The sequence below is a fragment of the Ictidomys tridecemlineatus genome, chromosome 11 (genome assembly GCF_052094955.1).
Source record: "Ictidomys tridecemlineatus isolate mIctTri1 chromosome 11, mIctTri1.hap1, whole genome shotgun sequence".
NCBI classification, from domain to species: Eukaryota; Metazoa; Chordata; class Mammalia; order Rodentia; family Sciuridae; genus Ictidomys; species Ictidomys tridecemlineatus.
In genome coordinates this window covers 15,047,909-15,069,674 of record NC_135487.1, presented here as the reverse complement: position 1 = coordinate 15,069,674, position 21,766 = coordinate 15,047,909, and the positions used below count along the sequence as shown (strand labels likewise).

At 63.7% G+C, this 21,766-nt stretch overlaps 1 protein-coding gene across 3 annotated transcripts in view; it reads right to left on the bottom strand.

Annotated features, from left to right (window-relative positions):
• Positions 1-21,766, bottom strand: part of Ephb2 (EPH receptor B2) — a 129,848-nt gene that overhangs the window by 65,924 nt on the left and 42,158 nt on the right. For all 3 annotated transcript variants that reach the window (XM_078025564.1, XM_078025565.1, XM_078025566.1), the window contains exons 2-3: positions 14,694-14,758; positions 11,312-11,996 (exon numbers count right to left, since the gene is read on the bottom strand). In XM_078025564.1, the coding sequence (XP_077881690.1) occupies positions 11,312-11,996; positions 14,694-14,758 (750 nt within the window). The remainder of the gene's footprint in view (positions 1-11,311; positions 11,997-14,693; positions 14,759-21,766) is intronic.

The window sequence follows — 21,766 nt, the reverse complement described above, 5'->3', positions numbered from 1 at the left end:
GGGGGTCGGCAGGCCAGGGATGGAGCCCGCTGCAAAATTGGCCCTGTTTGCTTTAAGAACGTCGGATCTGCTGACTTTGGTTCATGAAAGAGACAAGAAGAGGACCTCAAAGGGAATTTCTAAGAGACAGAAAATCAATGGCCCTGACATCCTGGCCCCCAGAAAGTATCACACACACAGACACACGTGCGCATGCACACACACATACACACACACACACACATTCACAAATACCCAATTTCAAGTGCACGTGCATCTGGTTTGATACAATACACACAAGAGCAGGGAAACACACCCAGCTGGCCCATCTCCCTGAGGGTGCGTGTGCACCTGTGCAGACCCGCACCATGTGACCCAGAGAGTGTGCTCGCACGGTGGCACAAGGACACAGGTGGGCACCCTCATGCACGGATGAATGCACACATTTGTTTGACGCAGTGCACGCGCTGCTACCCAGGCTGGCTGATCGGCACACCCACGCGTGTGCTTCCCCTTCACACCAATGTGTGAAGAAGGCACACGGCAAAGGGTAGCCATGACCGACGGCGGCTTCAGGGTGACCCGCGTGGGCAAGCACGTGTGCAAAGCCCACTCCTGAGAGGTAGGAACATGCTCACTGGCCCAGAGATGTTCCCCTGGGCAGATGCTGGAGCGGTCGGTGTGTGTGAGCACACGCAAGCCCACGGTCACACCCTAGCAGCCCTGCACACGCACTTGCTTAAGAGGGACACTCGGCGCTGACCCAGCACCTGCGGTGTATCCCCCGGGGTCTCCAGGGGGCTCCCACAGATCGACAGCTCTGACAGCCGGGTACGGGGAGGGCGGCCAGGGCAGGGGTTGCCAGGGATACGGACGTGGGGCTCCCAAAGCTACACAGCCCGCCCGGGAGCACAGAAAGGCCAGCGACCACTCTGGGGTCTCTACGTGTCGCTAATCAGAGGGCGATGGCTGTAGAGAGGGAGGCTGGGAACTCAGTCGGGCTTCCCAGGAGCCAGTGTGACCCTGCTGGGTGCCGGGTGAGTCATGCAGAGTCCCCAGGAAGAATCTCTTCTTCTAATACTAAGGTGAGGCCTTAAGCCCAGCATTTGCTGAGGACACAGGGACAGAAATAGCTCTGTCTGGTGCCCAAGCCTCTCCCCAGGCCAAACCTCCTGTTCCATCCAACATCCCGAGTTCAGCAATAGCCCTTTATTTGCTGTGTGGCCTAGAGCAAGTCACTTGCTCTCTCTGAACCCCAGTATCTTCATGTACAAAAGGGGATGGTGACCACTCTGAACATTTCGAGAGCAAGTTCCAGGCTACGGTCAGCAGGGTGCAGCTGGCTGACCATGAGCCTCATGCCGGGGCTTATTTCCTGAGTCCCCATGCCTTGCCTGTTACAGACACTTGTTTATTATGCCCATTTTATAGACGAGGCCATCAAGGATTTGGGAGGTGGATCGCCAGCCCAGGGCCACCCAGGTGGATCCGACATTCGAACCTCAGAGGCTGGTTCTTTGCTAAGCCTTCCTGCCCCCAGGAGCCTGGAGGCGGGGCAGGCCACGGGGACCCTTATCCTTAGATGGTCACAGCGGCCCTGGGGCCTCTTGAGGGCCACAAGGACCAGGTAGGAGAGAATCAGATGGAGCCACCGAGGCCCAGGGGAGGGAGGCCAGGGGCCCACGCTCTGCCAGGCCTCAGGCGAGGTGGGGGGAGAGGCCAAATTCGGACCAAGTTACCCGACTCTGTGGGCTGTGCCTGGGCTGCTCGACGTCAGCACCTTGGCTGGCTAAAGCCATGTCATTGCCCAAGCACAAATTAGGCACCTGCTGCGTGCCCAGGCTTGCCTGTAACTGAAGGCTCGTCCATCCCCACGTGCCTCCCTGTGACACGCGCACACGGCCCTGCCAACGACACTGCCGGGTCCTCCCCGGGCTGCCCGGGCGCGGAATCCTGCCCCCCACCCTTCTCCTGTCTCCTGAGCTCCCTCCATACCTCAGAGCCTCCCCCAAACCCTGGGGAGCTGGGACTACTGCGCCCCCTTATCAGCAGGGAAACCGAGGCGCAGGAGAACCTGGCCAGGCAGGTCTCAAGGGTGATGGGGGGGGGGGAGGAAGCCCCTGTCCCCAGCACTGTCTGCGCAGCTCCTGATGGGAGAAGGGCACGGATTCTGGTCTCCCGCCACCTGCAGGCCACCGTCAGGCCCGGGGAGGAGGACGGCAAGGGCTGAAGCCACATTTACTAATGACAAAGTCCGCACTAAAGACACTTCCTGACGCCTCTGGTCCAAGAGGATCTGAGATCTTAGGGGACCCTGGAGGATGGGGACCTTCCTCGCTGACCCAGAAACACTGTCCTAGCCCAGACAGGTGGGCAGCCCGTGCCAGGGCCTGGGGGGACCCGCCTCTGCCACGGCCCTCGCTAGCAGGGCCACTCATCAGGGATGGGGGCTTCAGCCTGAGGTTTCCTCATCGAGAACCTCCCGCGAGTCAGCAGCTACCGCAGGGACCAGGGAGGCAGCAGCGTGGGACCTGGGGGAGCCAAGCGCCCGCCGGGAAGACGGGCGGCGGGGGAACGGGCCGCAGACGCACCGGCATGTGGGCTGGCGACGGGGTGATACGGAGAAACGGGGGACGGACGCCACCTGCACTAAGACAAGGTGACCACAGGGGACTCTCAGAGACGGAGAGAGGGAGATTCTGGGCAGAAGAAGGGCCAGGGGTCGGCGTGCGGGGAGGGCGGGAGGGGTGGGAGGTGGAAGGAGAGAGGCCCCGGAGGGACCCGGCGTGGACGGCTTCTGTGGGCCGCAGGGCCTGGGCTTTGGTGGTGTGGGTTGGGGACTCTCTGTTCCGGGGAGCCCAGAGGCAGGGGTGGGTGGGGGCAGGAGAGGGCACCCCGCCACCTGGGGAAGGGGGTCTGCCCCTCACATTGGCCCAGGGAAGGCCTCGGGGCCTGTGGGACTATGGGGCCACCCAGGGAGAGGGACGGGGACGTGGTGCAGGGGTGGGAGAGGGGCAGGAACAAGCCTTGAGGCCCCCAGAGAGGCAGGAGGGGCCCCAGCAGAGAGTGGGCCCCACAGGGTGGCTGCTTTCAGGGACGTGGCCCTGGACTGGCCACGTGGAAGGTCACCGGTGGCATTGACCGTTTAGTGGAGGAAATGCTGGGTGAAGGTGGGTGGGCTCAGGAGAGGGGGCGGTCTCAGCGGCCAGGGGGCCCCAGGGCAGAGCCCACCAGGGGCCTCATCCGGGTCCCAGCTCTGACCCCGCCCAGCCCAGGAGGCCCGGTGCCCAGGGAGGCCCGGTGCCCAGGAGGCCCGGTGCCCAGGGAGGCCCGGTGCCCAGGAGGCCCGGTGCCCAGGAGGCCCGGTGCCCAGGGAGGCCCTCTGCTACCAGGATGAGCCAGGGGAGGGCAGGGGGCGGAGAGGAGGGCCACTCTGCAGTCACCTCCCTGGGCTCACTGCCATCCGTCCCTCAGCCCCTTCCTTGGGGGGCGGTGGGGAGAGGACAAGGGGCAGGTGAGAGGGGGCGGTGGCATCGCCCCGTTGGCTGGACGCACAGGCGTGTGACCGCGGCCAGAAGACAACTCCCTGCGACCCCACCTCCCTCGCAGCCAGGGCGGGAGTCCCAAGGCCAGGCCACCCCTCAGGGGCCTGCTCACACGCTGCCCAGCCTGACCACTGTCCTCCCCCAGGGCCTCCTGGGGCTCCAGGGCAGCCGCCAGCCAGGGACTCCCAGAGCCCAGGCCCAGGAGGCTGCAGCGCGGGGCTCCGGTCCCAGCTCTGTGACCCCGGAACGTCCTGTCTCTCTGGACTTCAGTTTTCCTGGGTCAAAAATGTCCCCTCCCTCTCAGGTGGGTGACATTCAGGTCACAGTATCTCCTGAGGGGAGACCCAGGGCCACACGGAGCGTGAGGAATGAGTGCTGCACATGCGCAGGACGTCACAGTCACCGATGGCACTTCTGCCCCAAGCTACGGGGGGGAGCAGACCCCTTGGTGTTGGGTGGAATTCTCCTCAGGACGCCCCAGTTCTCACCCAGCCCCAGCCCACGGGTGAACAACCTGGCCAGGCCCCCTCCATGCGGCCAGGCCTTGCTGGGGTCGAGTGGGCTTCAGGGGGGGTGTGTGAGCTCTGCCACCGAGGAATTAGCCCCGTACTGTCCCCTCCTTTCCAGGGCAGAGGTCTCTGTGCCAGCCTTCTGTGGGCTGTGTGACCTTGGCCAACTCTCTTTCCCTCTCTGAGCCTTGGTTCCTCCTGGGAGGCCAGAGTTCACACGTGGGGGGTGGGAGGACGGGCAGAGGCAGCAGGGAGGGGGCTGAAGACAAAGGGCCCGGGAGGGGGTGCCCCACAGGGTGGGGCAGAGGCCAGAGCAGGCCAGTGGGACCTCGGCCAGCTGCTGCAGCGCCATGAAAATCTCTTAACCACACAGAATTGTTAACGGCTCCCAAATCTTGTTGTACCACAGGCTTAGGAGGCTTAAACTGTTAAACGCATAAACTTCCTCAATAAACCGGCCTCTCCTGCGAGACCCAGAGCCCAGCCAGATGAAAGGGCAGCGGTGCAGGGAGGCGGGCTTCCCCAGCGGTTTATGGCCCCGCGGGCGCGCTCTGCAGGCCGCGTGCATCAAACCTGTCACCCTGGTGTCGTGGGGTCAGGAGAGCCAGTCTGGGGCCGAGAGAGGACGGCACAGGGGCTCCGGGGTCAGGTGGCCCAGGTTCGCGTCCTACTCCTTCCTAGCCATATCCCCTGGGGCAGCCTGTGGAACCTCTCGGAACCTCGGTTTCCTTTTCCGTTAAATGGACATGACCTCTACCAACCCCACCGGATGGCCAGGGGTCAGCTGGACACCACTTGTGAAGCAGAAATCAGAAGTGGGAGGTACAGGAGCACAGACCTGCCTCTGCCACCTGAGAGGGATGTGACACGGCTTCCGGAGGTGGTGGGTGGGAAGCACTGGGTGGGGACGGATGGGGAGGTTTGCTTTCCCGGTAGAGGCTAGTCAGGTGGGGCACCCTGGGGGCTTCCCCACCCTGGGCCTGTCCTGGGGTCACGCTGCCCCCTGCCCCACATCCCTGAACGGGAAAGCAGCTCACCCCTCAAGGCCCGGCCTGAGAAGCCCCTCAGGTGGCCCCTGTTGGGCGAGCCCCTCCCACTGTCCTAAACTGTCCCCGGGCTGGCGAGCTGTCACGGTCTTTGCAGCCCACCACGTGGGGCTCCTCCATGACCCAGAGGTGGGCAGGGCAGGGTGTACTGTCCCCGTTTCTCAAATAAGGCCCCCGAGGCTTTTCCCAGCACACCCTGCTGCTCACTCCGAGGTTCTTCAAGATGGCGGCTCCGGGCCAGGTGGATGGGATGGCGGACCTCGGGTGTGGTGGAGAGCTCATCTGGCATGGGTGTGCTTGGTTAGTAAGTTGCCCCCCAGCCTGGAGTCGGAGAAAGCCAGGTTCAAACTCTGGCTCTCCAACTCAGTGCTGAGTGGCCTTGGGCAACTTGCTGACCCTCTCTGGACCTGAGTCTCATCATTTGTTCAATGGAAACAGTAAGATAAATGGCAGATTCCAGAAGACCAGGGCAGCAGGGCACTCAGCGCAGTGCTGGACCCCAGGTGGTCCTGTCGTGGGCCTTGCCAGGCCCCTCAGCCCTCGCTCGGCCTTTGACAGCAGAGGCCCTGAAGTCCTGGGGGCCCTTCCCTCCTCTCTTGGCCAAGAGCCCCCTGCTCTGCTCCCCCGGGGGCGGGGGGCAGCAACCTGTCTGGAGAACAAAAAGAAAAACGTGGCCCTTTCCACCTGTTCTTCTCCTCCCATCCCCCAACTCGGGGGGAAATGGCTCCTCCTCCAGGAAGCCTGCCCAGCTCTCTCCCCTCTCCCTGCTAAGCCCCCCAAGGCCGCAGCCCTGACGGGGGGCTCTGGGCCCCTGCACCTCCCCCTCCTCACCTGGCCAGCTCCTGCTGCCCCATTAAGGAAGCCTCCCCTGCCTGTCCTGCCCTCCGCAGCCTGACACCTGTCCCTGCACCTTCGCTGTCCACAGGCCACTGTCAACCCTCCAGACTGGATGTCCTCGAGGGCAGGGCCAGACGGACCTCCCAGGACCCCGACGCCTGGCACATTCCAGGCACATTCCTGGCACACACAAGGCCTCGGCAGGGGCTGGCTCTGGCCCTCCACCAGGACATCTCCGACCCCTCCAAGGAGCAAGACACCAGAAGCTGGCATTGGGTGACCGCCGGCCAGGTGGACGGACAGGCAGATGGACCGGAGGATGGATGGGGGGGTGCGGAGCTGCCCCAGGTCTCAAGAGCAGAGACGTGGGCAGCTGGAGCGCCTTGGCCGGCTCTCCCTCCAGCCCTTCCCCAGGGGCTGGCCCGTGTGGTCTCGCCCTGCCCAGGGTCCAGAGGCCCTCCCCCGCCCCCCTCCAGCTGCTGTCCCACCCTGCACTCAAGGGGAGCAGCAGAGCTTCCTGGCGGGGGTTCGGCCTCCCCTCCCACCTGCGTCCCACCTCACGCCCTTCCCCAGCAGCGGGCCCTGCCAGGAGGCCGCCCTCCTCCTCACCCCGCCGCCTGCACCCCACCCCGCGGCCCCCCATGCATCCGGGCGCCTGGGCCGGGCTCTGGGGGAAGGGCTGGGCCTGGAAGCAGGGTGGGAGGGGGGCCACCCTCGGGTGGCCCAGGATCCCACTCCGGGGCCCAGAGAGGGGCCGGGCCTCCCTCCCAGGATCCTGGGAGTGAAACAGAAGACCCTGCGGGGGCCTAAGAGGCGGCGCTGGGGGGCACAGGGACGGCTGTCGGGGGCGGCCACCGTGGGATGGTGGGTAACTTGGCGGTGGGTGTCCAGAGCACCCCAACAAGTCTGTGCCGCTGACCTCGCGATCCCACGCCTGGAAACGGATCCTAAGCGAACACAAGCGACTGGGCCAGGAGCGGGAGCCGACGGTGGACTGGCCATCCCTGGGCCAGCCGAGGGGCGGACGGTCCACGCCAGGCTCCACTCCACTGCGGAATTCTGGGAGCCAGCAGGGCCCTGAGGAGACCCGACAGACACCCAGTGAAGAGTGCTGGGGGCAGGGACGTGGCGTGGTGGCACGGCCAGGGCTTCCCTCCGGGCACCGCTCCCCCTGACTTGCAGCAGGAGCGCATTGTTTCTCTTTAAAAGAAAAAATCCACACGTGTGACTCCTGTCACCTGGGGCGGGCTCCAAGCCGCTCGTGGCTCGTGGCCGTGGTCCCCCCTGGGTGACGGGGACGTGGGAAGTTTGAATTTTCTCTTTTTTTTGCTCATCAGCAATTCCTGAAGTTTCTACAAATAGCTCCCATGGCTTTCACAATAAAGAAAAGTTATTTTTTCCTCAAAATAAAAAGCTCATCAGGAAAAAAAAAAATAAAAAGAACAACACCCAGGAGCCGCCGGGCGCTGGGCCTCCTCGGGCTCCCGCCAATGTCCCAGTCCGGCCCCTGCTCCCAGGCCCTCCCCAGTCCCGCCCTGAGAGGGGAGGCCGAGGTCGGAGGAGGCCGAGGCGGAGGAGGCGGCTGGGTCCCAGGTCACTGGGCCAGCGAGAGGCGGGGCTGGGGTTTGAAACCAGGGCTCTGGAGCCAAGGTCAGGCTGGGCTGGGAGCAGGGCCAGCAGCGGGCAGGGCTGGGGGGGCTGCTGACCGCCTGCAGCTGCGGCCTGGGAAGTCCTGGCCTCAGCCTCCAGCAGCAGTGCCCCGCCCTGGCCCAGGCCCCCCCCAGCTAAATGTCAAACCCCACTGGGGGGGGGGGCCACAGCCACTGTGGCCACCAGGGCCTGTCCCCAGAGCCACTGCAGGGGCACTGAGGTGGAGGAGGGCAGGGCCCCCAGAGGTGGCTGGGGGGTGGGCTCCCGCTGGACGGGGGAAGCAGGGCTGCCAGGAAGCAGGGACGCAGAGACAGACAGCCTGGGGACGGGCAGCGGCCCTTCCTGGTCCAGCCAGTAGTGACCGGAGAAAGTGGGGAACAGGTGGTGGGTGGGGGCTGCAGGAGAGGAACTCCAGGGACCCCCCCCACAGCTGGCGGGAGGCCCCGGGGTGTGATCCCAAGGAGGCTGGGGACTGTCACAGGGGAAGGGGAGGGGACTGAGGAGCCTGGGGACTGTCACAGGGGAAGGGGAGGGGACTGAGGCCTTTCAAAGGGAGTCCTGGGTGTCCTCACCTGGCAGGTGTAACCGCCAGTGCAGGCCCAGATCCCCCGGTCGATACAATGGGACCAGACAACGAAGAGGGGACAATCATTAAGGGAGGGGACAAAGCACGGGCCTCCGTCAGAGTGCCCGGCACCGTCGCAGGGCAGGGCCCCCCAACTCCGCTCACTCTTCCCAGCTTTCGTGCCACCTCCCCTCGGTGCCTGAGACCCCCAGGCAAGTCACCCTCTTCCTCGTGCTCTCAAAGTGCGCTGGCAGGACCACGCCCAGCCTTGTCCCCCAGGTCCGAGTGCCCAGCTCACCCAGGAGCCACTGACCCTGAGTCTCGGGTTTCTCAGGGACCCTCTGCCGGGGACGGTCCTCCTGGGTCCCACAGGGCAGCCCCACAGCTCGAAGCCCTCCTGTCACACAGGGTCCCGGTGCACGCAGGACCGACTGGGACTGGTCTATTGATGGTTCATTAGCATTTCCCCTTGGAGTCCCCCGTCCAGACTCAGAACTCCAGGGGGGGAGAGCTGTCTATTTTGGTCATTTCTGTTGTCCCAGCATGTGTCTGCTTCACATAGGTCCTCAACACACATTGTCCAGAGGGCTAAATGGCAAACAGTAGGTACTTAATACATGCTTGTTGAACGGCTGGCTTCTCTCGCTGTGCCCTGCACACAGTGGGCACCACAGACAGCGGGTGGGAGCGAACCAGCTTAGCTTTGCAAACTCACTGTGCTGGGAAGTAGGGCCCTCTGTTAGCCACTGCTGCTTGCCCCCGGGGTGGTGGCCACTTGCTATGGGGCCTCCCCGGCTCATCTCCCCGGGACTCGGTCCAGTCTTGTGTTCTGCACCGTATATGAGTGAAGCAATGGAACTTTTCTGACCAGATGATGTCAGGCTATTAAATGGATCTTTCTGGAGTACACCCTCCAGATTCTGCTACCCTACCCTCAGGGTGGATGCTCCCTGGGGCGGGGTGGGGCTGGGCTTGGGGTCACCCCCTGGGCCTGGAGCCGCAGCTTGGTCTGGCCAAGATCTGTCATCTCCGTGCCCGTCTGAGCTCAAGGTCCTGGTTCAGCATCATGGGGGCTGCTCGGTTGCAAAGCCCAAGCCTGGGCGCCTGGGAGCCCTGTGACCAGTCCTGGGGAGGAGGTCCGAGCCAGACCCGGGAACCCGCGTTTCTGCCCACTTTCCAAATGATCCCGTCCACAGTGAGAGCGGAGGATCCCAGAGCAGGGGCGTGAGAACGTGAGGGCTGTCGCTGCCCCTCCTCCACGCTCCTGCCCGCCCGGCCAGCGTCTGCGGATGTGGGCTGGAGCAGCCCTACGTCTGGGTGGCTGCCCACAGGCCACATCAGCAGCTGGATCACACCCTGACTGGCCCCCACGCCTGCCCAGCGGCTGGGCCTTAGGTGAGCTGGTGAGTCCAGGGGAATAAGGAGCTGAAGGGAGCCAGGGCTGGGCCCCGCCTGGCCAGCATCCTCCAGAACCCTCCCCACTGGCCAGGAGGGCAGCTCTAAGGTGGCCCTGTGACCGACCTTTGGGAGCAGGGGAGCAGACCCTTCCCCTGAAGCCTGCGAATAACACCACGGTCCCCATCAACAGAGAGGTACGGTCCCAGCCCCCCCTGGATGGCCGATCCAGGAAACGGTGAGACGGACGCTGGGCTGGTTTCTCGGCCGAGTCCTGGGGTGACACTTGAGCAGCAGTCGAGGACGACGCCCACCGCCCCGTCTGAGCCCCGCTCCGGACGCAGCTCTTTCTACGTCTCCAGCTTTAGGCTCTGGCTGTACCCAAGCAGGCCCCCTCGCGGGCCAAGCTGCTTCACACCCCAAGGACGCGTTCATGCCGCTCCGCCCCCCAGAAGTCCTGGGCCACCTACCAACAGAGCTCCCCCCGAGACGGCGCCCAGGGCACCTCCGCTGTGCAGCCTTCGGTCACTTTCTGTGCCCATGGCAGCCTAAACGGTTCCTATTAAAACAAGTCTCAGGCCTCAACCTGTGTCCATGTCCCCCAGCGACTGAGCGCTCTAGGGGACGGCCACAGCTGGGCTCTTCTCTGCATTACCTGACTCGCAGGACGAGGTCCAGCACAGAGCAGGCCCGTGAGGGTTTGATGACTGAATGAACAACCCACACGGACTGGTTTCTGGTGTGCACCTCCCACCCTGTTATCTCTAAGGTTTGTTCTTTCCGAGGATATCAAGCCAAATCCATGCATCTGCTCAGTGGGAAAGCGTGGCCTAGCCCGCCAACGGGAGGCCACGCCCCTGCACCTCCACGACCTATGACCGCCATGTAGAGCTGATGACAGACTTCACCAACCCTTGGCACCAACTGTCACCACCTGTGCTGCTGTCACTCACCGTGTTTCCTTAACCAGGATCCTGGTTAAAAGGGCTGGCATTGGAGCACTCCCCGGTGAGAATCCCAGATCCCCCACCGAAACCTCTGCCTGACCCCCCTGAGACTCGGTTTCTTCAGAGAACAGAGAACCTTCCAGCGCATCATACAAGGTGGTCACAAGGCCCAGTTCACGGTGAGAGTGGAAACTGGGAGTGATCCCAGGGCCCGCTTTGGCCACTGGGATGAGCAGAGAATCGAGGCTCGGCCACTGCAGCTGGCAGCCTCCGAGACGGATGTCATGTGTTACACTGGCCCTCCTTTGGTACTAGTGATGGTGACATTCCTCACAGTGGCTCCTCCACCCACTTGGCTCCCAGAGGGAGGAGTCTCAAGCTGACCCACGACGCACGTGCAGCACTGAGTGAGAAACACACTTTCTGTTTTGTTGCGTCACCTTCGCTCGGCCTATACTGACTGATAGAGCAAAAGCTCAATGACCGTCCCCTCCTTAACCTCTAGATGGCATCTAGCAATGACATGCATTTTCTTAAACGAGAAACTGTATCACTTTTGCAGTGAAGAAAAAGAAACACCGTTGGCCACCATAAATAATCACATAGTAACTAAAATGAAAGGCCTCCATCTTCCCACCAGCCCACGTCGCAGGGCATACCTCCTGTGATCTGCGCCTGGACCGTGGTTCTGAGAGTGCTGTTTGAGCAAAGCTGTGGGTTTGGAAACCCGCCATAGAGAGCCCCAGGGTCAGCTCCAGGCCTTTGCCCTGGCCAGCCTGGGCCCCGACTGCCCAACTCCAACTCCCTGCCTCGCGGGCCCCGCTGCCGCGGCTCTTACCTCGGCAGACGGTGCCGTTCTCCACGGCCTCGAAGCCCGCTTTGCACATGCAGCGGCCGATGGGCACCAGCCACTCGCCGTCCCCGTTGCAGTAGAGCTTGATGGGCACGTCCACCTCCTCCGCGTTGGCAATGCAGCTGCCCCGGGCAGCCACCAGCGACGTGCTCTCAGCCCCTGACAGGGTCTCCTGGAAGATGGCGCCGTTCTGGATGACGCGCGGGCACTTGCGGTAGAAGACGCGCACAGCAATGAGGGACATGCAGCCGCCGTAGTCCTGGAAGGCCAGGTAGAAGCCATTGCGGGCCACGGGCCCGAAGCTGCGCACCTCGGTGTTGATCTTCATGACCCGGCCACCCAGGTCCACCTGGGAGAAGCTCTCGTCGGCGGCAATGGTATCCACCTTCACCCAGGGATTCTCCATCCAGTTGGGGAAGGTCTTGGTGGCCGAGTCAAAGTCGGCCTCGTAGTAGTAGAGGTTGAAGGTCTCCTTGCAGGAGCCGGGCACGCTGGGGATGCTGCTGCAGTCGCGCACGGAGAACTTCATCTCCACGTGGATGCGGTGGGCGCCGCGGCGCCGGATGAACTTGGTCCGCAGCCAGTTGTTCTGGCTGGACTCAAAGACGTTGCACACCTGGTACGTCCGGATGGTGTTCATGTTCTCGTCGTAGCCGCTCACCTCTTCCCACTGCGGGGGAGAGGCCAGTCAGGGGGGGAGCAGGGCTCAGCCCCGGCGAACACCCCACGTGGGGACACAGACTCCGCCTGTGGGCTCCTCCAGTCGGAGATGGAGGAGATTCCCAGTCGGAGGGGAGCCACAGAGCCCGGACTCTAAGGAACCCCCGGCTGGTTAGAGGCACGCGCCATTCAGTGGGAAGGGCGTGCGGCGTGGCACTGCCCCGGGCGACACGGGTGGGGTGGCTCACTATCTGATAAAGAGACCTGAACCCTGATCTCAGCCAGTGGCCACTTGGCAGGGAAAACTGGGAGGTCCCAGTCCTTCGGGTCCCTGCGAGAGCAAGCTTCCTGGTGGGAGCTGCCGGAGTGATGGGGAGGCGGACCTGCTGCCCTCTGGGAGCTCCCTGCCTGACGGGGAGATAAGTCCTTGCCTCTGGGGACTCCTAGTCTGATGGGAAAGACAGCCCCCCTGGCTGCCCAGGGGACCCGGAAGTCACAGTCCTTCCTAGGGGACAGCTCCCCTCTGGGCTCTCAGCTGCTGGGTCTCCTGGGAGCTCAGGCTGCCCTCGGGGGCCTTGGGGGCTCTCCTGCCCTCCCTGCCGGGACCCAGCCTGGGCGACACAGGGCTGGCCTCTGGGACCCAGGGCTGGGCATCTCCGCGCACTCTCAGGCTGAGCTGGAGCGCGGCCGAGCCTCCCTGGTTCTGTCTGGACTTGGGTACTGAGAGGCAGTTGGCCCGGGGCCTCAGGCTGAGCTGTCACTGGGCCACACCCCGGCGGAGCACCTTTCCTGCGCCTCTCTGCCGCAGTCTGTCCTCTGGCCGCCTGGGTTGGAGTTCATCTACTCTCCCTCGGGCTTTTGGGGACGTGGGGGCAGGGCCTCTGCAGCGGGTGGGAGCTCGCCAGGGGCAGCCACCTCTGCTCTCTCCTCCTGTGCCCTGGCTTCACCTGGGACCCTACGGCACAGTCCTCCCGGCTCCCTGGCCCCAGGCCCAGCGCCCGTGTCCTCGCGGTCTTATTTCCCGGCCGTGATTTGCACTTGTGCGGGGCCAGCGACCTCACTTGACCCAGGTCACGTAGACCAGGTATGCTAGCTGAGGCTGCCCGGGACACAGCCTGCTGGCCCCATGCAGGCCCTGGCCCATCCCTTCCTCTCCCTGGGCCTCGATTTCCCCAACTGCCAAATGTGACCGTGGGAATGGCAGGTGACGGGGACGTGACCCTCCGGTGGGTATTCTTTGTCTTTCCGCTGCACAGATTCTCTGGCCAGGTCCTTGCAGGGCAGAGGGAAGGCTGTGGCCTGGGGAGAGCAAGACAGGCAGCGAGGCTCGCCCGCCTGGCCTCTACTCCGATGGCGACCCTGACGCTCCCTGCATGGCATTTAATTTTTTTTTTTTTTTTGGTGGCACCATGTGACAAAGTCAGCCCCTTGTTACAACTGCTGCTCTTCTTCAGAACTTAATTAGAGCACTTAATTAGAGCACTCTGCCTTTCTCCCCTCTCTCTAATTAACATGCGGAGGCCCTACAGCCCAAACACCCCAAATAATTGCGTCCGGGGGCCCTGCAGCCCAGCCTGGCCTCATTACTGGCAGGGTGGGGCCGCCGGGCCCAGCGGCCTTCGCAGATGGAAAATTGGTGACAAGAAAGAGCCACAGAAAGAGGCCTGACCCTGGGGCCCTGCCTATTGAGAGCGCGGGCCTGGGGGTAGAGGGGGGACAGTTCCCTGGGGCCGCACTGAGTCCCTGGGGGGTGGGGGGAGGGCAGGGCTGGGCTGTGGCCTCCGGGGGTCCTCCCCCAGAAACCAGGGGAGGGGAAATGAATATTAAAATGGAGGAGATGACAATGACGACGGTGATAATTAGTACAGCCACTCTCTCTCTTGGGGACCAACCTAGGCCCAGCTCTGTGTTAGACACTTTGCAGGAAAATCTCACCACGGCATCATTAGGACCACTTCAGAGATGAGGAAACCAAAGCTCAGACCTGGCAGGTGGCACCGGGGCAGCGTCTTGGGAGTGTCTGACCCCCTAGCTTCTCCCTCTGCGCACGCAGGTGCTGGGGAGAAAGAACTGCAGATCCTGCCCCCGGGAGCCTCACGGCACAGGCACAGGCTCCACCCAAGGAAACACGATGCCCAGAACCGGAGAGTCCTGGTGTGACGGGGACCCGGGCAGGGGCCAGAGAGAGACGGGTCACAGCCCTGGATACAAACCTGAGCCCCGGGGTGCAGCTCAGCGTGGAGTGTGTGCCCAGCAAGCCCGGGCCCTGGGTTCCATCCCCAGCACCAAATAAAACAAACCCGAGCCCCTGCACTTGTTAGCCGCAGCGTCCTGGGCAGGTGGCTCTGAGCTTCAGCTAAAAGGGACTGGAGGTGACGTGTGCACAGGTGCCCGACGCCTCGCGACACAGAGCGTCCTTGGGCAGGGAGAGCTCACTTTTCTCATCTGAAGTGGGGGTTGTGGGAGTATCTACTTCTCAGCCTCGCCTGGAGGATTCCGTGGGATAAAGGCTGAACGCATCCAGCCGGTTGCCATGGTAACGGGCGCTCCATCAATGGTAGGGGATCGGGAGGGTGGGACAGGAGCAGCCTGGCTCTGGGCCCTGAAGAGGGGAGAGGGGCTGGAATGTGAAGGGGCACTCAGGTCCTGCCACCGAGCCCGGGACAGCATGGGGGGACCCAGCAGGGTTTGGGGACCACGGACTCACCCCTGATGGGGGATGCACCATCCAGCCCAGCTCTGCCGTCGCCGTAGTGGAGTCCATCAGCGTTTCTGTGGGGAGAGCAAGGAGTCATGGCCCTGCCCCGCCCCCCAGCAAGGTCCCTCACTCTATGGGGGGGTCTAAGACTCCTCCCTTCCTTACAGAGCCCCGCCCACTTCCACTGCCCCCGTCAGCGGACAGCCCTCCCTTGGGACCCATCTCCTCCCCCATGGACCCACCTCCTCCCACGCCTGGCCAATCATCCCCTCTAAGGTTCTGCGCCTCTAGGAGCAACTTAATGGTCAGCCTCCTCCCCATCCCCGCGGCCGATCACGGCTAACGAGGTCTGTCCTTCCCTCATTTCGGTGGACCCGGGCAGGCAAGAGTCGGGACGGGGTCTCCTGGATGGGTTCCCGGGAATCCAACACCTCAGCCTTTCACTCTGACGCCAGATTTGGGTGTCTGTGCACTTTTCGGCTTGCATCTTCAAATTCTCAAAAATGCACTGGCCCCTCCTGTGCCCCCCCTCACTCTCTGGCCCACGCCCCCTCACAGGGAAGCCCGCTGCCGCTCCAGGACCTGGGATGCTACCTCCTCAGGCCTCGGGAACCCAGGGCCTCCTGTGCTGGGCAGCGCTCTGCCCCTGAGCTCACCCGCAGCCCTCAGAACACTTTTTGAATTGAATCGAACGGATTTAAATCGACCCCTTTCAAGCATTCACTCAACAACTAGATCCCCAAAGCCCAGGTGCCAGGCACCGTGCCGGGCACCCCCAGAGGGAAACCCGCTAAAGGCCAACCCCAGGAGGGAGCGGCGCCCAGCCTGGTAGTGGCCATGAGGCCTGAATGAAAAGGCTCCGGGACAGTAAGCAGAGAGACGGAGGAGGTCTCAGTGGGACCTTCCATGTCCCCCAGCTCGCTGACCATAGCCAGGAGGCACACGCTCTGCCGCGCTCCAGTGCCAGGCGCGATCCCGCCCTCTGCGGCCACACAGCGCTGCTCACCGCGGTGCCCCAGGAGAGGAACCCTGACCATCTGAGAGGCCAGCCCCGTCCAGCCCTGGGCAGCTGAGGCACAGGGTGGGAGGGACTTCCCTAAGATCACACGGGAGTTGGTGGCAGGGTGGGAAGTGGCCTGTACCCTGTACGTTTCCGGGCACCGAAGACAATGAGTCCGACGGCCTGGAGGCACTGGGGCCTGGAGACCCGGGCACGGTGTCCAGGTTCAGGTCACTGAGAAGGTCTCAGTGGGAGGTCACGGGGGTGTGAACTCTGTCACCGAGGATGGGGGGGCGGAGGCATCAGGCTAGAGTGGCCCCAGTCAGACCCCTAAGCTGACAAGACAGGACGCAGAGGCGTCCCCAGGGCCACCTGTGGTTCTGTTGGTGGCCACTGTGTCCCTCTGCCCGGGAGGCCACCGTGGGGAGGGGCTGGCGGGGCGGGAGGTGCCAGGGACGGTGGAGCCGGTGCCAAGGGCATTTTTTTGATGGCAAATTGGAGGGAAGTTCCATTATTCAGCTTTGGAGCCGGAAAAAAGGGTTTCTTTTCACACTCCAAACGCTACAGATTTTTCTTCCTGGAGAGAACAAGGGCTGAACTTTTAACCTGTTTTCTCTCATCGGCCTCAGCCAGAGCCTCAGCCAGAGACGCGCCAAGCCGGGCTCTGGGCCTGGGCCCGAGGAACAGCTGCTGGGAGCCGCGCGGAGCAGGGAGAGGAGACTCCGCCTGGGACCGACCGAAAGGGGCCGTGGGGGGGGTGGAGGCCAGCCCCCGAGCAGGTGGCCCACACCCCTTGGCGGGATTCCTGGGCTGACCCAGTGCAAGAGCGCGAGAAGTTTCCGTGGCCCAGAGGAGGAGGGCTGGGAACGGACGGCCTCATTCTGAGATGGAAACTCAGGCCCAGGGGGAGCAAGTGACCGGCCGGAGACGCCCGCTAAAAGTCAGGCCCAAGCCTGGGCTCCCCAGAATCCCTGGCCCCCACACACAGGCGGGAGGGACACGGGAGATGCTCAGAGGGACAGACCCCTGGGTCACCAGCAGGAAGGGCCTGTGAAGTCTGTGCAACTAGAGCCCTGGCTCTGTGTCACCACCGCTGGGCTGGGGCAGTGTCCCCTTGGCCCCGCACACTTCAGTCTTGATGGCTCCCTCTGCCTGCGCCAAAGCCAGGGAGGCCGGGGCCTGGACGGGGCCTCGGGGTCAGGGGAGCTCCGTCTGCACCGTCTCCCGCTTCCTCGCCTTGGCTTCCTCAGCCCCAGCGCCCCTGCCTGCAAAATGGCCCCGCGCGGGTGTGCAGGCCCATCACAGGCAGCTCGTCCTCACGCCGTGGGTTGTTATTTTTAGGTGGGCGCAGTGCTTTCTGGTCCACCCAGTGTCTGCCCACACGCCACCTCCTTCGCGCTCATTAAGTGGGCCCTGAAAGCGAAGCAGGTCCCAGGGTCCCTGGCCCAGCCTGCCTGGCCTCCCGGCCCCAGGCCGCGGCCAACATCTGACAAACATCAGCCTCCGCACGGCGGCCACAGGCTGCGAGGAGGGGCCGCCCCGGCCTCTGAGCTGCTCGCCGGAGACGCCCCAAGTTTCTTCTTTGTTCTTCTGGAACCAGGCTCAAGCCCAACCCCTCCATCCCGCGGGGAATCTGGAGCTGATCTCGCCCAGGAACTAGGTGGGAAGCCGAGCCGCCCCGGTTCTCAGCATTTCCTCCTCCCGAAACACCAGGCGTCTCCCTCCAGTTCCAAAAATCTGCAGAGGGAGGGACCTCACAGCCACCGACACCCCATCAAGAGCCAGAAACTCGCCGACGTGTGCACAGCAATGCTGAGAGCTGCCTGCTACGGTCCCATTTCACAGATGGAGAAACGGCCCTGCCTAAGCTGGGGAACCGCCCAAGGGCACCACCCATTCCGTCTGCAAGCCGTCCTCCAGGTGCCTGCGCTGTGGGGGCCCTCTGGCCAGCCCCACGTGCGCTGTTCCTCTGACCCCCTCCCCTCTGCCCCGACACTCTTCATCTGTGAAGGGCCAACTCAGGTCACCTCCACCAGGAAGTCCTCTGGGATCCACCCCAGCCCTAAGCCCTGCAGCCACTGGTGCTTCAGGGGGCCCTCAAAACTTCAGGTGACCTGGGTGGCAACTGTCCACGGCCACTGTTCTCTTCCAATGGTGTCTGTGACCCTGAAGGGCAGGTGCTGGGGTCCCCGAACAGCTCAGGGCTTGGTACATAGTAGGCCCCTGCTCCTATCCATGGGGCTTGGACTCCCAGCCCCTAGCCTCCTGTGGACGGCAGGACGGGGCCCTCTCACCTACCCCTGGACCGTGGTCCACTTACTATTTTTCTTCCGACTATTTTTCCCTCTTTCTTTTTAAGCACATTTTAAAAAGGAAGAAAGTGACCGTCTACGGGAAATGGAAGGCCAGAGTCACCAGCCGAAGAAAGAAGGAGAGTGAACCAGGACTGTTACCACGGGCCTCGCCCACAGACGACACGGCGTCTCCTCGCGGCCCGGGCTCGGGGGTGGCCGGGTTCATCAAGCTGCCTCTGAAGTGGTGGAGATGTCCCCGTCCCCATCCCCACGGTGACAGTGAATCCCTCATGCAGGGAAGCCACTGTTACTCAGATAATTAATTGCCACTCGGACGTGACAGAGACCACCGTGGGGACGTGCGGGGTGTACTGGGGGGCGTGGAAACCGAGCAGCGGCAAGGAGGAGAGGCCGGGGTGCGGAGGGCTTCCTGGAGGAGGGGACGCCCTGCCTCCTCCCTGCCGGCCACTAGCCCTAACCGGCCCACCCTGCCGGCGCCTCTTTCCCTGGCCCCTGCGCCCGCCCCCCCCCCCCCAGTCCTGCTGACACCCAGCTCCCAGCTCCCAGCTGCAGGAAGTCCCTCTTACAGACACCACCCAATGCCCAGCAGGGGACGGTGAGGCACCAGACGTCAGCATCCGGCAGAGGCCGGGCCGGGCCTCCGTTCCTCAGGGAGAAGCCAGGCTGTGGGCCCCGCGCGCGGTCTTGGCCCTGGCCCCGCGGTGCGGCGCCCCTCTCCTTCCTGGAGACCGCACAGAAGAAAGTAATCAGGAGGCCCTGACGCCCGGCTGGGGCGGCCCCGGCCCTCCGGCTACGTGTGAAGGAGCAGTGTGCATTTCAGAAATATTTGAGCTAAAAGGGGAGACACACTGAAGTCGTTAGCGCTAGGCCGACGAGGTGGCTGCGTGGGGGCCCCCTGCTCTCCGTCTGGGGCAGATGGCTGCCCCCTGCTCCCTAGCCTGCCCCCGTCGGCTCTGTCTGACCCCCTCTCGAGCCATCCCGCGCCAGGGCCAAGGACACTATCTGTCGGGGCGAATAAATCTGTGATCGTGGGGGGGGTGAGGAGGGGACTTTCAGGAGGCACCGAGGTGTGGCAGGCCTTGGCCACGACTCTCAGTGCTGCTCCAGGCCCAGGTGGGCCCGTGGCCTGTGCTGTTAAGAACCCCATTTTACAGATGAGGAAACTGAGGTCAGAGAGCGAAGGCGACCCTCGCGGGGGCCCAGGGCAGAGCCCGGCGGTGAACCTCCCTCTGCCTCCTCCCACAGTTTGACGTCGCTGCAGCCACGGACTGAAACACAGACCAGGCAAACCAGGGCGTGGGGCCTCTCCTCCGGGAGGTCCCGGGCAGACGGCCTGGGCCCTGTCCCTGGCCTGGCACTTTCTGGAGGGTAAGCAGGCCGGTGTCATCTGCTAAACGGGTCCCTGTGAGAACTAAGTGACGTCCTGTGGGCGAGCACTGCAGACCTGGGGCCTCATGCTGGGTGACGTCGTGCTGCCTGCTCACCACCGTGTCCTCAGCCCTGGGCCTGGCGCACAGTAGGCGCCTCGGCCCCGCGCATGGAGCTGGGTGACGTTCCCGAGGCCCGCGTCCGGTCCTAGCGCCACTGATCCTAACACCCAAGTCTGCAGGACCGAGTCCTGGCTCCCGGTGTCCAAGGCCCTGCCACCTGGACCAGCACTCACCTCCTGGCCCCTCTCTTCCACGCCCCGAGGGTCCAGCCATCCTGACCTCCCTTCTGCCTGCAGAAGGCACTGTGCTTCCTGGGCCTCAGGGACGGGACACTTCCAGAATGTTCTCCCTGGAATGCGCGGCCCTTCCTGCTTCTCTTCCAAAATGGAGCTCAGAGCCTCCTCCCTTCTCCCCTGTGGCTGTCCTTGACGTCTCCCCCTCTGGCAAAGTCACGGTCATCCAGTGGACACCTACTCCCCCCAGGGTGCGCCAGGCCCGGGATGCAGACGGATACCAGGGTCTCTGCCTCCAGGAGCTCCCAGCCCTTCGTGGGAGGCTGGGGTGGCCCGGGATCAGCAAGAACGTGGACAGCCTCAAACCCGGGGCGGAGGGGCCGGCATCTTGCTCCATAGGCAGCGGGGAGCTATGGAGGATTCCAGGGGAGGGTAGTGACACGGTGTGTCCTAAGAACCTTTGAGCCGCAGAGAAAATGACGTTCAAGGTGGGGGCCAGCTGGGGCAGGAGGGTTGGACACTGAAAATACCTGGGCACTCAGCAGCTGACTCGGGGTCTTTTCCCGCAGACAGGACAGCAGCCCAGATAGCAAATAGCCAGGCATGTGACCCAGGTGGCAGAGGCTGTGCAGGGCCCTGCTGGGGAGGCCTGCCCCGTCGGGGCTGGGGCTGAGCGGCCTGGAACCCAGGCCTGGCGGTCAGATGCCTAACCCAGACTCTGCGACGGGCCCAGAGCAGCATTTTCATGGTCCAAATCAGAAATTCCAAGAAAAGGCACCAGTTGGCCACCAGGAGGTGAAGTTCAAGGTCACGGACCAGCTTGGGGAAAAGTCCCTTCCCCTCTGAGCCTCCACTTCCTTATCTGTGGGATGGGGGTGCAAACCCTGCCCCAGCAGCTCACAGCACGGCTTTGAGGACTCAGGGAGGCACCGGGGCAACAGGACGAGCAAAGGCCCCAGGGAGTGGCTGGCCCTGGCGGAAGCCACCCATGGGGGGCCTCCATCAATGTCATCCCCTCGACGCCCCACAGCAAACTGAGGGGGAAACCGAGGCAGGTTCCCACAAGGCCCTGGGGCCAGTAAGGAGCCAGGCCAGATCTGATCCTTTTTTTGGCTGATCCCAGAAGCCACCCGGCTGGGAACCTCAGCTCTCACCCCTGACCGCCCTGGGCGTCAGGTTCTGAGCTAGCAGCTCTGCCCACCCTGCAAGACTGCACCGGTGAGGAGACTCAGCCCAGAGAGGCTGGCAGACTGCCCAATGCCACACAGCCCTAAAAAGCAGAGCTGGGATTTGAACCCGGGCCTGTGTCCTCTGAACCCGTGATGGGACTCTGGGAGGGCCTGGCTCCCGGGCCCACCACAAGGCGGGTCAGGGGTGGCAAGGCCCCAGGAGCCAGGGAGGGCCAGGTCCCGGAAGGCGGCGGGCGTTCCAGTGAAACCCACCCACAGGCAGCAGCTGGCGGAGAGGACACCCCGCTAATGTGAAATCCTGCTGCCCAGGACGCTCAGAGCCGTGTCCCTCCTGTCCTCCCGCAGGCCCAGCGCTGCCTGGAGGCCCCATGCTTTCTCACGCCTGGGCGGAGACGCCGCCGGCTCCTCCGCTCTGTCCGCTGCCTGCTGCCGGCCGCTGCTCTGGGCATCCGCCAGTGCCGGCCGCCGGCGGAAACCCAATCCTTGGGCCGGCGGGGCGCTGGCTAACAGCGGGCAGCATTGTGCAGCAGGGGCCTCGAGAGCCTGGATCCGCTGCTTGGGGACCCACTTAACCTCTGCGAAGGACAGGATGATGGATGGGGGTCTGAGACGGGGTTGCTGGGGGGGGGGGGACGGTAAATGAACACCGGGGCCTGCTGGGGAGGGGAAGGAAGGCAGGCGGGGGCGGAAGGGCCCTGGACACATGAAGAGCTCCTTCAGCTCTCACAGCCACCCCGGGGACGCCTGCGCCCTGCTCACTGTATTCTTATGGAAGCTGAAGCTCAGAGGGGTTGGGCAACTTGACCAGGGTCACACAGCAAGTCAGAAATCGAACCCAAGCCTACGGCCCTCCAGCCTCCTCCGCACACCAGGGGGCCTCTGGCAGCCAGCACTCGCCCACGGGTTTCAATTTT